The following is a 19,885-nucleotide window of genomic DNA, read 5'->3' on the forward strand; positions in this document are numbered from 1 at the left end:
GTGTGTGTGTGTGTGTGTGTGTGTGTGGGGGGGGGGGGGTGGGTCTTGTTTTTCCCCTGTACCTTTGCAGCTGTTGTCTGCATGTCCACACACATGTGGCAAGTTGTTTAAAGATAGCAGGACCCCTGATGGACACCGTTCAGTCTGTCCAGTCCATCATCCAGCAGCTATGTCTCCTCACCCCGTTGTCTCTCCCAGCTCGTCAAATAGTGACGCTTGGTCAGTGCAACCTCGGCGTCTGACACAAGGCAGCATTTAGTGTCTGTATGACGCACCAGGCTTTATACTAACTCTGATGCAAACCTATCCCCGTCACGAGACAGTCATAGCAACTGACAGAGTATATAGAGCTTGATAGGAGGAGGTCTGGGTGGATGGTTTGGTCGAACAAATACAGGACTTTCACAGAGGACTTTCACCCAGGAGACCGCTGTTTGTGTCCTGTGTGAAACCAAGTCCGAGATGTCCTATTTTACCTTAGTTTGGTTACGTAACATACGTACTTAACTCCAGTTACATAACAAACATACTGCTTTAACACAAACCACAATCTTTTCATAAAACTAACCAAGTAGCTTTGTTGAGGAAGTAAACCTAAAAATGAACTAAGCATACTTTTGAAGTTTATTTTGAAAGACGCTATGCATGCAATGAGAGAAAACTGTGTTACCTGTGAACAGTTTTATTTTGAAAAGAGTTTATGCACGTAATGAGAGGACACTATGTTTCCTGTGAAAGCAGAAGTTTATTTTGAAAAGACACCTTATCAATGTAAGGAGCGGAAACTGTACTTTTTTGTGAACACAAGTTTATTTTGAAAAGACACTATCCGTGTTTCCTGTGTACTTTATTTTGGAATGACATTAAGCATTTAAGGAGCGGAAACATGCCGCCCCCGACACTAGAGGGGTACCGAGAGAGTCATAGCTATCGGGCTGCTGACCAGGGGTCGATATTTGACTGGTTGTGAGAATGTGTTGTTCTCCTAATATCTGCACTAGAACAGACAATACTTATTTGCACCAGTAAACCCTGCTGAACCCGTCTAATGAACACACGGTCTGAGGACATAAAGTCATTTAAATGAGATGTTGATTTTATGTTACATCAACGCAGCTATTGTACCCAGAAGTAGTCAAATATTGATAACATGGTGCCCTGCCATAAAATGTTGCTGACCTGAACTCCTCTGCAATAACTTGCAAATTGCCCTGTACCTCTTATTTGCATTAAAAATGAAGGGTGGCACACACACACACACACACACATATATAGCAGAGAGCACTTGCACTTCCCCAGAGGCTGCATGCAGAATCCTTCATATAAATGTTTTATTAAGAAAGTAATTGACAATTCCAAAAGGAGATTATTGCATCAAATAGTCAGTGTGCACTCTTGGCCGGATGTGGTAGTGTGAGGACTGCATCCTCCATACTGATGAGGTGTGGAACGTCTCCTCCTCTCTGCAAAGAAAACAGGCTTTTGTGCTTTCCAGGTTTAAGGAATAATTCCGCCCGTAGCCCAGTAAAAGTACCGAAAAGCTTTTCAGTTCCATTAAACTGACTGTTCTGAAAGACTGAACTGTCTATTGATGTTTCTCTGTTGCAGGTTGGATATGGGAAAAATGAATCCATTAAAATTGAGTGTCTGCCATCTTTGCTGTTTTTCAAACTTCTGCCAGAAATTTAGTTTAGGTTTTATTTCTTTTCAGCCTGCATTTGCCTTCTGTCTTGTGTCTCAGTATTATCACAGGTACATTACAATACATTACAAACCTCCCAGAGGAGCGTTAGAGGAACCATCTTATTCCCCCGTTCATTTTTTACAATCGCAGCATTCATGTCACGTTTAAAAGAACACCAATGCTTCTCAAACCATTAGCATAATGCCTTTGCGTTCACTTTCATATTAGCATAAGCGAATGTATAGCATATTCACAATCAATGAGGGCAGAGAATAGCTCGCCTCGGGTCAATTTCAATCATCTGATATCGCACATAATGAAGGTTTACAGTGTGTTTAATCCATAACGCGTTGCAGATGGATCACCAGGTGTGTTTCACGCCGTCTGTTCTCTTCTTGATAGGTGATGAGTGAGTCAGAGGCCTGTTCGCTGCCCGGAGGCCTGGCCAGTGTGAAGAAACAGTTCGAGAGCCAGGAGTTTGCCTCTTCGTCCTCTCAGTCCAGCGTCGCCCAGTTCCACTTCGAGCAGAGATCTGTCCAGGTGAGAATGGATGACGTCCGATTCCACCCAAATCACCGCCGGAAACTAGCTCAGCTTCAGCCAACACCGACACCCTACTGCTAGAGACCCGGGCCGTATTGCTGAACCAGGACTGCGTGGGGCAGTAAAATGAGAGGTTTTCTAAAGGGGCTCTGGTGCTCTTTGGGGCTGCCAAAATCACAACAAGATGATACTTTCTTTTAAGAAAACCTTCTGCAATGAGGATGAATGTGATGATAACATCAGGTATTGAACATGAAACCTCTCCATAGATCATTATTAGAGATGAGCAATAACAATAGTTGAAAGTGGCCTTTATTGTCCCTCCTATTTATAGTCAACGCAACATGGAAGAGACAGCACTGCTGCGGCTTCTTGTTCACCGGCTCTGCGTAAAGTGAGAAACCTATAAATGCCACTGGGTGATTTACATTCTAGTGTAGCGCTTTATTGGGAAAAAAAAAACCTGGCCGCTGTGGCCGGCAGGTGTTTCTCGTAGGTCAGATCAGAGAGGGGCACCTTGAACTTTGCTCAAAATATGTGCCGCTGTCATCGAGCGCGTGAGGGAAATGCTTGAACGCGTTAGCAGCCTCTGACAGGGGGGGCTGGAGCCCTGTCAACCCCCCCCATCTGCTCATTCAGGCGGGGAAGCAGAGCGGATTCATCGAGCGCACGCGGACCTTGCTGAATGCTAAATGTTACAGAGGGGGTTTCGTGAGGGGAAGTGTCTGTTTGATGGAGGTATTGCCTCTGCACCACAATGGCAAACCACTTTCCGCCTCAAGTTTCCCTCACCGGTGTAATATCCGAGCTCCGGTTTTATAAAACTGGTCGTACATCGGGGGGCAAGATGTTGTTGTTCTGATTTCAGAAGTACAGAGCACACCCTCCATGTATCTTTCATGTTAACAGCAGCGAATACAAGCTGAAATATTTGATGTCTCTTTCATCTCCTTGCATGAATCTCACAGGAGGAAAATAGCACATGTAGTGTTGTGTTTTTGTAATCCAATGCTTTCCTTCTCCAACTCTGACACCGTCCTTTAGTGGACTTTAAACTTAGTTCTTTCTCCCTAATAGGAAACCATTTGTTCCATTTCAAATTTCCTCCATCTCTCTGTTTGACAGGAGACGTCAAGCTCCTCAGAGGTGACGGTGAGAAGCAGTGGCAGAGAGGTCGTCCCCACCGCAAACCTCCTCCACAATCAACAAGAGGTACTGGGTATCGGAATGTCTGCGAGGGGCTCAGTTTAACCTGCAGAGAAATGGCTTCTGGAGAAACAGTCTACTTATAGACTGGGTTGCACCAACAAGGTTGAACTTAATCTAGGATTAGCTCCAAACAGAGTTGAGCAAAACTAGGATTAAAATGAGTAAATTCCGATTTAAAAACAAGAAGAGCTCTGTTGCTAATCTCCGTTAAGTAAATACAACTTAACAGTGTAAACTGTTGACTCTAAGCCGAATGGGTCCGTGGTCGCTCTGACGGCAGCTGTTGAAAACGGGAACGGAACACGTTAATGTCCCGTAAAAGCCTTCAATCAGTTTTCAAAACATCACATTGTTTGCTAGCTAGCTAGTTAGCCTAATGTTGCTCATGATGAAGCTCTAATTTCTCCTGTGAGAAAAACTTGTTGGCTGAATTAATGAAGAAAAATGACTGAATAATAAGAGTTATAAAACCGACAACGGCACAGGAAGAAAAACACCTTTTTCACATTAAGGATAAAAGAGTGTTCAGCTCCACAGCAGTGTCCTTGCTGAACCGGTATCTTGGGAGAAATTCAGCAGCAGCGTCATAAACCTCTATTGGGTTGAGTCTGTCCATTAACTTTATTATTTTTCTCAATCCATTTAAAAAAGGCAGCGATTCTTAAAGTTAAACCTCCACAAGTGTTTAAAGTATAATTTAGGTTTAGAGTCAAATCTAAACTGATGTTTACAGAGGTTTGAATTGAATTGTTCTTCATCTTTTCTTTCTTTAAGTTAAAATCATTGTCGCTGCAACTCAGCCTTCAAGTTGGTAAAATTAAATCTAGACTAAATATTACGTTTTCTATAGAATCTTTTTCACTCCAGCAAAGCTGCAGGTGAATGGCCTGATACCATCCAGCACATATAGTGCACATGTATTTTAGTTGCCCCTCATTCTCTCATGCCTTTAACACACAGAACACTTTGTTTTTCAATATACATTGACTGTTATTATATGTACATGTTATTGTTCAGGTTGCTGTAGTCATTTTTCGTAAGAAGGAAAAAAAAAGCATGATTCAAAGAGAGGTACTAGCTGTTAAACTCACCATTTGTCACCAGCTGTGTGGTGGCATCTCGCCCCTGACAGGCTGCTAATAAACCCAGTTCTTTGATTATTTCCGAACTTTCTGTCCTTCCCTGTGTAGAAAATTAGCCTCATGCTAAGCCTTTAATGCCTCTCTGATTGAAAACAGTTGGGGTCAGTGCAGTTGCCAGTTTACAAATGATTTTTCTTTTCACAGGTGATCCATGATGAAAGAGTGCACCAGAACAACGTGGCTGCCAGTTACGGGAACCATTACAATGAAACAGGTTATTCCGCACATGGCTTTCGAATTGTAATTTGCACGTTTTTATCACAGCGCTGCTTGTGTCCTGTATATTAATGATTGTTCCCACTACAGCTGAATAAGGGATGAGCTATGAAAATGGGTTGGAGTGCAGATGATTTTCTATTCAGTGCATAGCAGCAAATCTAATCAGGGCAGAGTCAGGAAGGTAAAATATTGGATAGTGGAAATTGGGCAATCACAGCTGCATGGTTTCAGAAAATGAAAACTACTCAGGTTTTTAATGAAATGATTTATTTCTCTTTCCAATCCCCCTGAGCTCCCTCACTGCGAATGACTTAATGAGGCAGCCTTCTTCTTGTGTCTAATTCAGTTATGCTCATTGGAGGAGAGGACCTACCAAAGGTTTCCACTCAGTCTTTGAAGCAGCAGTATGAAAAAACGATTGAGGAAGCCGCACCAGCCAAGGAAATTAAGGTAATGATGCTGTCTATTTATCTAAATAGAAGATAGTTTGGTTTTTTCATGATGTATCAGTATGAGGATGAGGCCACATCATGAAATAATCAAAAGGAAATTGCCCATGCTATAAATTGATGGAGAATAAATTGGATTGGATAAAAGACCGAATGTTATTTACACATCCAAGGTTTTTTTTCCCAGTGTAAAAAGAGAAAACCCAAACAAGAACGCACAATACTGTCTGCAGTTGAAGTGATGCTCAAGCAAGTAATTAGATTAACTGAGTATGTCTGGGTTTGATGGACTGAAGATGTCTGTATTTGTATATTTACAGCCAAATAAGGTTTGTTATTTAGTGCTTCTAGATAAATTTGATTCAGCTGCACAAATGATAGAAATAACATTTATAATGATACTTCATCCCCTAAATCACTCTGTATTTCAAAGCTATCCTTTTTCTGTGCTTTCTATGACGTAAAACATTTCAATTTCCTATCTTTAACACAACCCTCACTTTCCCTCTGTCCTTAACCAAAACCACTTACGAACCATAGGTTGATGTGGATTTCAACCAGTTTCAATGGGCACCAGTGAATCAGTCCTCCAAAGCTTCAACCATGACGAGCTATGACACCTCTTCCACCTTAAAGACTGCCACTCACACTGCCTCATCAGTAGCTTCTGCCTCGTCAATGGCTTATGGGCTGACAGATCATTTCCCTCCTCCGCCCTCGAACCTGTTGCAGGAAACCCCCGACTATGTCTCTTCCCAGCCTCAGGAGCCAGCCTCCCAACATAAGAATGCTGTTACTAAGGAGCAGTACTTTAAACACAAGAGTACAGCCGAACTAAAGCGCATCTACAAGCACATCAATCCAGAAGTCCGCAAGAACATCGAGGAGGACTTCTTGAGTGAGCTCACCGAAGCAGAAAAGAAAGACTTGGAAAGCGAGGAAATGGTAGGAGACGTCCAGCAGGCATGCTATATGTTTGAAAATGACGGCACCGGCTCAAGCCAGTGTTCGAGCCCTGACAGAGAGTACCTGGAATGGGATGAGATCCTCAAAGGCGAAGTGCAGTCCATGCGCTGGATGTTCGAAAACAAGCCGCTCGATACGATCAAAGACGACAACCCAGATGAAGACGAGGTGGGGAATATCGCCCAGCAGGAAATCATTGCCGGCAAAGATGTCAGACACACAGCTTGGATGTTTGAGACTCGGCCCATTGATGCTCTGGGGACAGAGGCTACCGATTCTACTGAGGAGTCACAAAAATCGACTGATCTCGCGAGAGGGGATGTCCGCACTGCCACGTGGCTTTTTGAGACGCAGCCACTCGATTATCTGAATAAGATCTACCAAGAAGACGAGCAGGAGACGGACTTTGTCGCCACCAAAAGCATCACCGGCGGAGATGTGAAAACCGCCAGATATCTCTTTGAGACCCAGCATCTGGATTCCCTGGGTAAAACAGAAACAATTGAGGAGAGCAACTTCCTGAACCTGAAGTCTGAGCTGGAGGAGATCAAAGGGGATGTGAAGACAACCACTCGCATATTTGAGACCCAGCCCATGTGTGTCATCAGGGGGGATTCGGGAGAGATGCTGGAGATCACCACCATCCGCAGGGAGGAGACTGAGAAAGGAGACGTCAAGACATCACGCTGGATGTTTGAAACCCAGCCTCTGGATATCATTAACAAAGACCCTGCGATGGTGAAGCTGATATGTGGCATATCCATGGAGGACAACATCCAAGTAGGTGTGAACAAAGGTAGGTGGCTTTTTGAGACCAAGACCCTTGACACCATTAAGGATGAAGAATGGGAGAGTTCCAGGAAGCAAAAGGAAGACATACTTGGTGCCGATGTGAGGAAGCACTGTCTGGTTTTCGAGACTCAGGCTATGGATACTCTGAAAGACAACGCCAATGCTAGACCTTTACCTTCAGAGGAGATTGTAGGAGGAGATGTTCGATCAGCCAAACATCTGTTTGAAACGGTGCCTATGGAAAATCTGAAAGAGCTGCTCGAAGTGGGAAAACTTAAGAAAATGGTTGCATCTGAAGAAGAAAAGGGTGACGTGAGGCATCAAAAGTGGGTCTTTGAGAGCCAGCCACTGGAAAATATAAGGGAGGAGAAGAAGGAGATTACAAGAACGGTGAACGTCGAAGCTCTGGACAAAATAGATGTGACAAATTATAAAGAAAGGTTTGAAAGTATGGATTTAAGTAAGTGTGAAGGAACACAGAAAATTCAAGTTGAAGGTGTCACAAGTGGATCCGTCCGATCCAACAGAGTTCTTTTTGAATCCACCCCTATGTACGCTATGCAAGACAGCTCTGGCCATTACCACGAGGTGAGGACCGTGAGGCGTGACGAGATTGTGAAGGGAGACGTGCGCAGCTGCAGATGGATGTTTGAAACACGTCCGATTGATGAGTTTGATGAAAGTATCAATAAGTTTCAGATCATAAAAGGTATATCCAAGCAGGAGGTCGAGTCAGGGGATGTCAAAACGGCCAAGTGGTTGTTTGAAACTCAAGCGCTTGATGCCATTAAATCTTTCAGTCATGTTGAGGATGAAGAACATACATCTAAGGAAAGTATTGAAATCGAGAAAGGGGACGTTAAGACTTGCAGGTGGCTATTTGAGACTCAGCCGATGGATGCTCTGTATGAAAAGGTGGAAAAGAGCGAGGCTGACGTCGAGGAAGTTCAAAAAGGTGACGTCAAGACGTGCACTTGGCTCTTTGAGACCCAGACACTTGACAACATACGTGATCATACGGAGTCTGAGACCATTCTGAAAACCTGCACTGTAAAGCAAGACGACGTCCAAGGAAAAGACGTGCAGCTCGCCCGCTTCCTTTTTGAAACCGAGAACCTGGAAAATATCACAGGTGAGGACGTTGGTTCTTTCAGAAGGGTTACAGAAATTAACATCCAGTCAGGCGATGTTTCCAGGATGAAGTACATCTTTGAGAATCGCTCCTCTGACATTATGACCTCCACCTCTGAGGAAACAATGCAGAGGCTGAAGACACAGCAGACCGAGGACATCCAGAAGGGAGACGTGATGAACTGTACCTGGATGTTTGAGCATCATCCAATCGATGCCATCCGTGACGATTCAGCGGAGGCGAAGGAAAGTCGCACTGTGACTGACGTTCAGGGCGGTGACGTTGATAAGGGCCGCTTCATTTTCGAGACCTACTCTCTGGATAAAATTAAAGAGGAGTCCACTGAGACTGATATTTCTAAAATCACGAGTATCTTTAGAGATAAAGTAGAGAAGGGGGACGTGAAAAATTACACCATGATGTTTGAAACTCAGCCGCTGTACGCAATCTGTGACAAAGAGGGACATTATCATGAAGTGACTACAGTTACCAAGGAAGAAATCATTAGAGGAGATGTGGTGGGGGCTCGATGGCAGTTCGAGACAAAGCCTCTGGATTCAATTAGAGATTCCGAGGAGGTCTATGTTATCAAAGCTGTGACTGAGGAAGGTATCAACAAAGGAGACGTTAGCACTGCGAGGTGGAGGTTTGAAACACAACCTCTGGATGAAATTACAGAGGAAATAAAAGTCAGGTCGAAAACAATTGCTGATATCCAAGGCGGTGATGTGAAGACAAATAAGCAGCGATTTGAGACTGATGAGATGTCTCAAAGGTACATCAGAACCGTTAGTGTGAGCGAAATCCAAAAAGGCGACGTCAGATCTGCCACATGGATGTTTGAAACGCGCACAATTGACGAGATCCGCGGTGAAGGCGCAGAGTACGATGGCATGGAGAGAGTGACAAAAGAGGAAGTAATGAAAGGAGATGTCAAGCAGTCTGTGTGGCTCTTTGAAAAGCAGCCCCTTGACAGTATCAAAGAGACTGACGACACAGAGCTTGTTGCCACAAAGGAGGAAATCCCACAGGCTGATGTGAAGACGACAACATGGCTATTTGAAACCACTCCGTTCCATGAATTCAACGAGAGCAGCATGAAGACGACAGAAATAATGGGTAAAAGCATCAAAGACACACTTGAGGAGCTGTACTGTCAGAAAATGGTGGAATCACAAGGGGTTCTTTTTGAGGCAGATGAGATTGGCGATGTCCGCATGGCTAAGTACAAACTCATGAACCAGGAGGCTCCGGAAATCCAAAGAGAAGAGATTATCAGAGGGGATCTGAGCAACATAATGATGAACCTCCTGAACCGCAGGGAGATCACTGAAAGGGGGATAACTGTTGACAGTGAGGAGCGGGGCAACATCAACACCACAGTGAAGCAGCTATTCAACCAGGAAAGGGGAATCAATGTGGAGAAAGAGGAAATTGTCCGCGGTGACATTCAAGAGGCCGTAAACAATCTGCTCAAGAATGAGGGCTCCTCCAAGCGTGGCATTCTGATTCAAGAGGATGAGAAAGGAGACGTGAGGTTGACTATCTACTCCCTCTTGAATAAAGGGGAGAGGGCTAGCATGGAAAAGGAGGATATCATTCAAGGCAACGTGAGCAGAACGCTTCATCGTCTTCTCTCCAACTCGGGAGGAGAAGACTCTAAAAAGATACGGGTCGGAGAAACGGAAAGGGGTAACGTCAGCTTTTACTCCACATGCATTGAGTCGGGAGCCTTGGATTATCTGAAGCAGCTTCAGTACGAACCCGGTGAAGCCCAGGAAGAAGTAAGAAAGGAGAATATCATAGGTGGTGACATTCAGGAGACAAAGATCTTGCTGCGGAAGAATCAACAGCAGATTGGTCGCACAGTGGCAGAAGACGATATAGTTCCTGGTGATGTACACAGCAATGTTAAAGTATTTATGACGGAGCCTGCTGTTACCTACAGAAACCTAGAGAAAAAGGATATTGTCAAAGGTGACCTCAACGCAGCCATGGATTCACTGACCCAAGCCATCAATCAGAAAGTTTTAATAGAGAAAGAGGAGGTGGTGAAGGGAGACATACCAACTACTTTGAGGTCTCTGGAGGAGGCCCAGCATCAAGCCAAAGAAATGGAAAAGCCTGAAATTGTCAGGGGAGATATCAGAGGTGCTCTAGAGTCACTGGAGAAATCTGCAACCACCAATACGGAAGCTACAGTTGAAGATCTAGTGCCAGGTGATATCAAAGGGACCCTGAAGTCCCTGGAAGAGGCTAAGCAAGCTGTGAAAGAGGTCGAAAAAGAGGAGATTCTCAAAGGGGATATCTACACCGCCATGCAAAGTTTACACGAGGCAACGAGTGAGAAAAAGACTTACCAGCATCAAGTGAGCGAACAAGGGGATGTTAAAGGCACTATCCAGCTCTTGCTAGAGCCAACGACTTCTCCCAGACTGCAGCGCAGGGGGAGCATCGAAGGAGACGTGAAAACATCTATAAAATGTCTCTATGAAGGACAGGATGCAACACAGCTGGAAAAGGAGGAAGTCTTGAAAGGGGACGTTCAAGGGGCAATAAAGAATCTAATGCAAAGAAAACAATATTCGCATCCCAAACGCATGCATCCCCCTAAGAAAGCGAAAGTGCCCGTGAAGAATCCATTAACTGTAAAGCAAGCGGAGCATGAATGCTTACATGAAGACAAGAGTGAGAGTGTAGAAGTCAATCCTGCCCCCACTGTGAAAAAGCTCTCTCAGAGCAGTGAGTCACAGAAGCACACACAGAGGCACAACGAAAGCAAAGCAGTGAAAACACAGGTAATAACTCAAGAGGCCCACTCTGTTACTGTATCCAAAACAGACAATGCCACTGGGGCCTCTCAACAGAAGAGCATGAAAGAACAGAAGCAGCAAGTGCTGCCCCCACAGAAAATACAAGCTCCTAAGCCTATTATGATAAAGAATAAACAAATGACTAATAATAATCAAACGGAGACCAAAGCGTCTGATGTGAATGTGATCAAAGAGGTGCAGAACATATCGCAGACTAGTATTTCAAACAAGAAAGTATGCGAAACAAAGTCGATCAAACAGGTGCAGACTACAGTGACGGAGAAAACTGTCGTTCGTAAGCAAAATGTATCGGAGCAAATGTCTCAAAAGCAGCAAACCGAGTGTAAGGCGCTCACACAGAAGCACAGCATGAAAAATGTGAAGAGTGATCACCGAAACCTTGACATGAGAGGGAAAGGTGTGATCAAAAAGGCGAAGCCCGAGATTCACTTCCCACCTCCTCCCTCTTCACCACCTCCACCCTCAGAGTCGGAGCTCTCCCTCCCTCCCCCGCCCCCGCCGGTGCTGGAGGGCCCAGCATGCCCCCCTCCTATCATGAGGCAGGACAGCGACCTCCCACCTCCACCACCTCCGCCTCCCATGGAATGCAAGTCTGAGCTTGAATTTTTCCCTCCTCCTCCGCCTCTACCCGGCCAAGATTTTCTCCCACCGCCTCCCTCACAGCAAGAGCTTTACGCAATGTCTCCCCCTGCAAAGCTGGCCAAACCGATCGGAAAGCCTTTATTCAAAGTGCCCAAGCAACCAGAAACACAGAAGCAGCCGGTACAAATTAAACCCAAATGGCAGAAAAAGCAGCCAACTCCTCCACCACCACCACCACCACCACCCCCTCAGCTCACTCCCGCTCAAGCAGAGACCGTGTCAACGGAGCGTAAAGAAGGAGCTAAAGTTCAGGAAGTGAGAAAGGAAACTACCCAACAAATTGAAACAAGCAAGCAGATTCAGTCCGAATTAACAGCAGTGTCGACAACAAAAATACCAAGCATCCCAGCTGTGAAACCAATGCAAAAAGAGAGCCCAAAGCCACCTAAAAAAAGCTTTGTCCCTCCTATTAAACTGCCTCCACCTCCTGAACCCACTCCAGCCGTAAAGCCTAAAACTTATGCTCGCAAATTTAAAACCCCTCTCATGCTTGCAGAGGAAAAGTACCGCCAACAAATGGAGGCAGAAGAAATGGTGAGGAGTAATGTCACCACTCCCACTTCACCAATTAAGATACCCTCCTCTGCTGCAAGTCCTGAGCTTCATGCAGCAATGAGCACAGAGACAAAAGAGGCCACGGAAGCGTCAAAAGCAAAGAGCGAAGAAGCTAAGACTGTTTCCAAAGAAGGAATATTGCCTGCCAAGAAAACCCCTTCCCAGATCCCTTTGAGCAAACCCTTGATCTCAGTTTTAAATAAGAAATCAGCATCTGGATCTTCAATTGTTTCCGTGGCTAAAAAACATGTTGCCAGCCAGCTCTCCGAAAAAATGGCCTCAACTGATGTCGTTAACAAGACTCAAACCGCACACAAGCAGCAGACTGTTTCTGTTTCTCAGGCCTCACATATTGAAAACCAGTCATGCTCGAATGTGGTCACTTCTTCAGTCACGCAGCAGCAGCAGTTTATTAAGAAATCCAGCACCAGGTCTGTCGCTTCCACACACAGTGCTGTCCAGGAAAATGTAAATCTCCAAAGCCAGACTGCGGTCACATTGAAAGCTGAAGATGTGAAGAATAGTAATGCGCCTCCGACACAGGAGGGGAAAGTGAGTCCCTCTCAACCCACTAAAATTCCAAAGGTAACTCCGAGTTTCAAGGTGAAAACCTTTAAGATGCCGAAAGAGGAGAAAAGTGAAATGCATTTACAGCAAGAGAAAAGTAATGTTTCACAGAAAAGTGAAACCAAAGTGAATCAGAAGAGCAACCAGCTGACGTCCGCAAGAACTGAGATGAAAACCGAAATGAAAGTAAAGGAGAAGAAAAGTCATGTGACCCCACCTATAAAGGAAGTTGAGGTGGAGGTTCACGTTAAAAAGGGAGAGCAGGTGCAAAAGAATGAGACTGACGTAAAGCTGTCACCATCAGTTACTGCTTTAATGCCTAAGCTGGCAAAGATAACATCTGCAGCAACTCATCAAGGACAAGGCCATGCATCTGTCTCCCACAGTCAGCAGAGCATAAAGACGGAGCACATTCAGCACGAGAAGGTGGTGGTGACCGAGAGTGTGGTACAGCAACGCTTTCAGAGACGAGAGGCCGTTCACATGCAACAACAAACAAAGGTACAAGCAGCGGAAGCGAATAAAGTGCAGATAAAGGCAGTGAAGTCAAAAGGTGAGCCCGAGAGCGTGTCTGTGCAAGGGACGGAGAAAATAGCCCATAAAGACGAGGCTCATTCGGAAGAAATCACAGATTTGGAGAAATGTAATGTGATGAAGAAGCTACTCGCTCAAATGAAAGAGCTCGAAGGCACACCAAGCAAAATAGACTCCAACGCTGTCAGGATGATTATAAGCCAACTCCCTGACTGGGCGATGGGCTCGGATGAGAAAAAGAATTTCAGTGAAATTGCTAAACAGCAAAGTAAGAAAAAGCTGAAAGAGATGGTGGCCTATGTGAGAAATGTTTGTCATGCAAAGTTCATATTTTTGGAGGAGAGCTCAAAGGCCGTGGAAAAGCAGGGCCACGAAAAAGAAGCGCCGCCAATGCCTGCAAAACCAGACAAGAGCGTTCTCAGCGCTGCGACTGCAAAGATATCGAAGATCAGTATCGGCTCGTCCAAAAGTGAGAAGAAGCTGGTGGAAGAGAAAAAGTCACTTCAAGAGAGAAAAGTGCACCAGGAGCTCAGGGAGGAGGCTGATCAGAGGGTGTGCTCACCATTAGCGAGCATCCGCACTCCGTCTCCGACTTTTATAAGCATCGAGTCAAGGAGGATAGACTCGCCGCTCGGAGTCACCCCTTCTCCACCCCCCTACAGGTCAGTCGGTACACCTCCGCCGCCTCCGCGCAAGTCATACACGCCCACATCCACCTTCAGCAGGGCCACGCCGTCCCCCACCCTGAGCCACTCCGAGAAGCTGATGAAACTGAGGGACACCACCTCCAAGCTTTCTCGCGGCATGACCCCACCGCCTCCCATGCCGGTGCCGGAGTGTATTGCAGCAGAAAGAGAGCAATCATCCCCATTTAGCGACAGGGGGACTCCGATAGAGAGACACGAGGAAGGGTTGGTGGACATTGCGGAAATGGTGGACTCCATGATGACTGTGAGGGATAAAAAGTCTTTCTTCGAGGAGGCGCAGAAGGCGGAGGTGAGCAGGATGTACATGCGGAGGGATCCCATCGACATCCCTGAACGTCTGGGGCTTGACGCTGAGGAAGTGACGATAGACTTTCTGAAAGAGGATCTCCCAAAAGTAGATCTCTCTAAGCTGGTGAACAGATTTGAATCTCCACAACCAAAAGTCTATGCAAGAAAAGAGCCTATTGTCATCACGGAGAGGCTGGGGAGTGATACAGAGGATTCGGAGGACACACCAAGAACTGACGAAATCCCCTCGTTCAACGTAAAAGCCATAAAGGATGTGTTTGAGACTGGAGAGCATAGTTCTCAGGCAGCCCGGGAGCTCAGAGAACAAATAGAAAGAAGAGAACCCCAATCGGCCCACACCGAGGTGGCGGGTCACTCGGAAACGACAGTGGTCACTGAGCAATTCTGCAGCATCGACGACTCGACGAGCGAGATGTGCTCCGGGAGCTCCTTGACCCGCGGCAACCCTCCGTCCTACGCCGACGTGGTGAGAGGCGCGGTGCAAACAGTCGACGTGCCACCCGAGGCCTCCACCGAGGAACTGCTGAGGAACTTCCAGCACTCGTGGGCCGAGAGCCAAGGAGTTTTCCAGAACCTTGGTTTCAGTGTCACGGAGCAGAGGACCTCGCAGATCGTAACGCACCAGCAGGCAACCGTCGTGACGGGTAAACCGAGCTGTGCAGCATGAGGATACTAAACGGGCGTGGCGGTGTGTTTTAACGTGCTTTGCGTGTGAGACGTTTGAGGCATCAACTGCATCGTGTGGAAAGAAAAGAAGCATTAACATTGGTTTGACACTGTTATTTACATGGTGTGATTTTCCTTTGATGTGTTTTTCCTTTGTTTGATCTATTCACACCAAAGCTTGGAGCTGCGTCCTGTTTAGGTGCCGTCAGTGTTTAATATTCGCAGGTTGCACTTTGTCCTCTTTATTCACACTTCCGATGAGTGAAGCTGGCAACATATTGAACTAATATTTCTCATGCCTGGGTGTGCGACGCAGAGAAGTGCTTGAAATGTCTCAAGCAAGAAGAAAACAATCCGTTTAATTTTTATTCTTCAGTTGGAGATTCAGCTTTTATTCCAAAGTAACATTTTGAAATATAGAATTAATTACATTTCAAAGCTTTTGGAGTAATTATGAAAATCACTCTCACTCCTTCGAAGACAAACCATTTTAGACAATTAAACATATTTATAATGACTAATAAAGAGCTAATACGCATGCTAATAAGCAACTAGTTAACAGTGAATATGTGGACCGTAACATAAAGTGGTGCCGTAGTTTTGATGAAATAGGAATTGCTCTGTTTAAACACCAGTAAATATGAATTCATTATTCAGGTGTCATGCTTTAAAGACTCTATTGGTCAGTGGTTCCCAACCTGCAGGTCATGAGCCCCAACGTGGTCCCAAGATAAATCGGAGGGGTCACAAGATCATTTAAGGGATAAAACAGGCCCAATTTATTTTAAGTTTAGTTTTTCTGACATTCCTACAATTGTTTAGTATTTATTTATACACATACTGCTTAATTTGAAGGTCACAAGCCAAAAAAAAGAGGAAAATACTGTTCAAGGCAATTCATTTGAATTAATTAACTACCAACTTCTTGGTTCTTTCCAGCACATTTTCCACGGAAATAAAAAGGAAGTGACCAGCCTGTAAATTAAAGTTGTTGCCTGATTTCTTTGCAGAAAATTCGAGTTCCAGAGTCCGAGCTGTGCCAGGTGTGTCGCAAGAGGGTGTACCCGATGGAGTCGCTGTACGCAGACAACCAAAACTTCCATAGAAGCTGCTTTCGCTGTGAGCACTGCAGCGGCAAACTAAGGTGACGCCATTTCACAGAGCGGACGCATTCTTCTCCCGTCATTCCTTTGCACTACTTTAACCCCTCGTTATCTTCCTTTCCTCTACAGCCTTGGGAACTATGCCTCTCTCCATGGACGAATGTACTGCAAGCCACACTACACGCAACTGTTCAAATCCAAAGGAAATTATGACGAGGGATTTGGACAGAAACCACACAAAGAACTATGGAATAATAAGAACCAGGACAATACAGCTGAAAAGACCAAAGTCAAATCCCCATCACCTGAGAAGAAAGTCATCAATTCCAGAATTCCCACTGCTCGGAGCACATCAGTTACTCGGGAAGATGACGTGAGAAAGCCAGAAGATGAAAGCAAAAAGCTCACCACTAAGATTTCTGTGGTATGGCCTCCTCAATCAGATTCTCCAAAGAAATCCTACACTATCCAGGAGGAGTTGAAGTTGGTGAAGCCCTCATGGCCCCCTAAGGAGGGCTCGGCTCAGGAAGAGGAACACCTAAATCAGCCTGTGAAGCCTTCATTAAAGGAGACCGATAACCCCGCAGCCAAAGTACAAAATGGACCCGAGGGGGAGAAAGTGAAAAAGCCCGAAGAGACTCCAGCTCAGTCAGAGGCTCCGGCCTCCCCGGCAGCAGTCAGCACTCGAGAAACTAAAGAGTCAAACAGTGGCTCCCAGGCCGTGGCACAAGTGGGTTCTGAAATGGACTCTGAAGTGCGGCCTGGAGTGGAAGAGAAGGAACAAAGCCCGGGGTGCGGCGGCGGGGGCGGAGCTGTGGAAGGCACAAAAGTACCGCGGGAGAGTGGAGAGGACGGCGCAGAAAGGGTGGAGGAAGTGATAGTGAATGGACATGAGAGGCAGAGAGAGAGTGCAGCGGGTGAGAAGGAAAGCCAGGAGGAGAGAGATAAAGGAAATACTGACGGCATGAACAATGGGGAGGCGGTAAAGGTCACCTTAATAGATGAGGAGGAGGCGGGGGGACGGGCTCTGAATGCAAACTCCAACAATAACAATAATTACGGCCAGATGCTTCTGGATCATGACATCCTGTTTCAAGGGCTGAGCGAGGTCGAGGGAAAGGGAAACCAGTCGCTTTTCCTGACGGATACAATGGATTTCTTCCAATCCGATCACTGCGAGGAATCAAAATGGATGCCAATCGAAGTGCTGCAGTTGGCACAGAGGGACGACGCTTTTGTGCCAGCGGGTGCCAAATGTGCCGACACCACGGGCCGCCATTCAGACGCAGGCTCCTTCGCGGAGACGTCCGAGGGAGCGTTCGCTTTCAGAAGCGAGGCCAGCGGGCCGAAGATGAGCACATCGAGCTTCCTCGAGGACATCTTCGCAGGCCTGAGCAGCGGCGGCGGTGGCGGCTCGGGCCTGCTATCAGATTTCACATCCGGCGTCTTCGGGGAGTCGCCCCCGGCGTCGGCGCTGGATGACCTTTTGGATTTGGGGACGGAGGCGAGGGAGGGCTCGGGTGAAATGGGAGACGTGAGGCGGAAGGATGAGAGCAGTGACAGCGTCGCCCCAAACGATGACGAGGAGGCCCTGACAGTGGAGGAGCAGATCAAGAGGAATAGATACTACGACGACAGCGACGACTCCTGAACTCCTCGGCCCATTTCAGCTACTAATCACACAGCGTTGACCACATTTCACATCTCATGTCCATGGAGAGATGAACTGCTCCGATTGAATCCAGTGTTTTTGTACTGCGTTTTAAGACTGCTCTTTTACTTTATCTAGCTTTGTTTGATGGAATGCACCTGGTGTGCAGAGAGTGTTTCTTCTCCTGTTACTTAGTATGCATATCTATATTTTTGCCGACTGATCTAAACAAAAGGCTATATTTTCAAATAAGTGCATTAATTACAAACTGTTTTTCTCTTAACAAATGTCCGCCAGCTTTCTTTTTGTGCCTGAATAAAGAGGTTTTTCCCTTATTTTTTGTTATTTCTGTCATGTCTCCTGGTTGAAATAAAACTTCACAAACGCGACAAACGTATGAGTTTTTAATCAGTGAGTGCACAGACCATAATAGTGCTTAGCTGAGCCTCCTTTTGTGAGGCCGGCCATTTTGATATATGACCTACCGAGGAAACACTGTCCAGCTAAGATCTCTCTGGCGAAAGGCGTATTGATTTTCAGTGATAGAGCCGGCCTGCTGTAGGAGTTACAGATTTTTCCATTAGGTGGCTTTTGTCACCTTTTGACAGATCCCCCCCCCCCCCCCCTCTTCATGGTTACAGCTTGAACACATGGGGTAATTGGCTGCAATGAGAATATACGGCACTGTTAATTACACCGGCAAAAAACCTACTTTAGTGTCAGGAAAGTGATGGCTCGGGTCATGACGCTGCGTTTGTGCTGACAGCTCCTTTAAGTTGGGGAAGCACTGTTGCTGCCTCAATAACTCTGCATCCTCTCCTGAAATGCAGTTTGGCATCTTTTTTTAATTCGGCTGTTTCTTTTTTTTTCCACCCCGGAACGTTTTCATTTAATATCCAAAGTAGATGCTGTTTTGTCTGTTTTTTTAAAATTGTTTTATCCTCCTGCCAAACAATTACAAAATGCTGCATTTTAAAGTAATACCCGGTCACCTGTCCTAAACTTTTAACAGCAAGTATTGTGATTATAATAATTATTTTTGCAGAATCCAACAAAGTTGCATTATAGAGTTCACTTGTCAGCGCTAGTTAGGTGTGATACATCAAATGCATGGTGTGAAGTCATTCCATCATAACAGAGTATGAACCTTTAATTGTGTTCAATCAAAATGAGGCCGTCCTTTACGGAACCTGTCAATCATGCAGCTCCTTTGAAAGCCTCCCCCGTGCAGCTAAACCGGTACGTGGGGGTTTTATTGTCGCCCCCGGATGCCATCAGATCGCCCAGGCGTGACGAGCCGGTCGCTCCGTTGCTTGAAAGTCAATCTCCGTTAATAAACAAAGCAGCATCACTCTGCGCGCGTCCGATTGGCTGTCATCCCTCTGAACAGACGCCCGCTGATTGGACGGCTCCTCTCCTCCTGTCGGCCGCAGCAGCTCCCCCCCCCCCCTCCTCCCACGAGCGTGCAGCGCGAGGCACCGAGCAGAGGAGGAATCCGCGCGCGGCATGTGGAGCGGACGGGTGTGTTTCAGGCTGGAAAGGACAAGTTCTAACGAAGGGGACACGGAGAACGACACCGGTAGGTGCTCAGGACACGCTGGGAAAAATGTCGCGTTTTGTTCGGCGCGTGGCGAGCAGGACGCTTTCTAGGCACTAATTAATTGCTCGCTGTCGGGCGCCCTCGCGCCTCCGGAAGGATGCCGTGTGTGGAAGTGACATTGAGTTAACGGGCTCCGTCATGTGGCAGTGTGTTTATGAACGCCTCGCTATTTCGACCCTCTCTGTCTGTGGCAGTTCATTTGTCGTCTCTTCTACTTTAGCAAAAGAGAGGCTGTGTTTAAAACAAATTAAATTAAATAACTCTCCGGTGGAAACAGTGGTTTTAAACTTGCTTCTGACGGTTTCAGCTCGTCTTCAGCGGCTTGGTCGCCTTTTATGTGTGAAGTGGGACCGCGCGAGCCCGGAATCATCATCATTTACGCGCTTAATTTCTCGTTTGTAAATACATGCTATTATTTAAATTTAATTGTCGGCTCATTGGCAGCTGTGTGTGTGTGTGTGTGTGTGTGTGTGTGTGTGTGTGTGTGTGTGTGTGTGTGTGTGTGTGTGTGTGAGAGAGAGAGAGAGAGAGAGACAGAATTAAATCCAGATAAGTGCACGAGAGCATTTTGCGTCTCTTTG

At 46.2% G+C, this 19,885-nt stretch overlaps 2 protein-coding genes across 9 annotated transcripts in view; both read left to right on the forward strand.

Moving 5' to 3' along the window:
• The window catches only part of xirp2a (xin actin binding repeat containing 2a), a 39,747-nt gene extending 23,476 nt beyond the window's left edge, over positions 1-16,271 (forward strand). For all 4 annotated transcript variants that reach the window (XM_031851985.1, XM_031851986.1, XM_031851988.1 and 1 more), the window contains 7 exons: positions 2,087-2,224; positions 3,353-3,439; positions 4,723-4,792; positions 5,144-5,247; positions 5,787-14,928; positions 15,961-16,094; positions 16,183-16,271. In XM_031851985.1, coding sequence (XP_031707845.1) covers positions 2,087-2,224; positions 3,353-3,439; positions 4,723-4,792; positions 5,144-5,247; positions 5,787-14,928; positions 15,961-16,055 — 9,636 coding nt within the window. In that variant the 3' untranslated portion in view covers positions 16,056-16,094; positions 16,183-16,271. The remainder of the gene's footprint in view (positions 1-2,086; positions 2,225-3,352; positions 3,440-4,722; positions 4,793-5,143; positions 5,248-5,786; positions 14,929-15,960; positions 16,095-16,182) is intronic.
• A 2,907-nt stretch (positions 16,272-19,178) lies between these two features.
• LOC116386056 (beta-1,3-galactosyltransferase 1-like) overlaps positions 19,179-19,885 on the forward strand; it is an 83,925-nt gene continuing 83,218 nt past the window's right edge. For all 5 annotated transcript variants that reach the window (XR_004212936.1, XR_004212935.1, XR_004212937.1 and 2 more), the window contains exon 1: positions 19,179-19,283. The gene's annotated coding sequence lies outside the window, so the exon portion shown is untranslated. The remainder of the gene's footprint in view (positions 19,284-19,885) is intronic.

The sequence above is a fragment of the Anarrhichthys ocellatus genome, unplaced genomic scaffold (assembly GCF_004355925.1).
Source record: "Anarrhichthys ocellatus isolate YVR2014 unplaced genomic scaffold, GSC_Weel_1.0 scaffold12, whole genome shotgun sequence".
NCBI classification, from domain to species: domain Eukaryota; kingdom Metazoa; phylum Chordata; class Actinopteri; order Perciformes; family Anarhichadidae; genus Anarrhichthys; species Anarrhichthys ocellatus.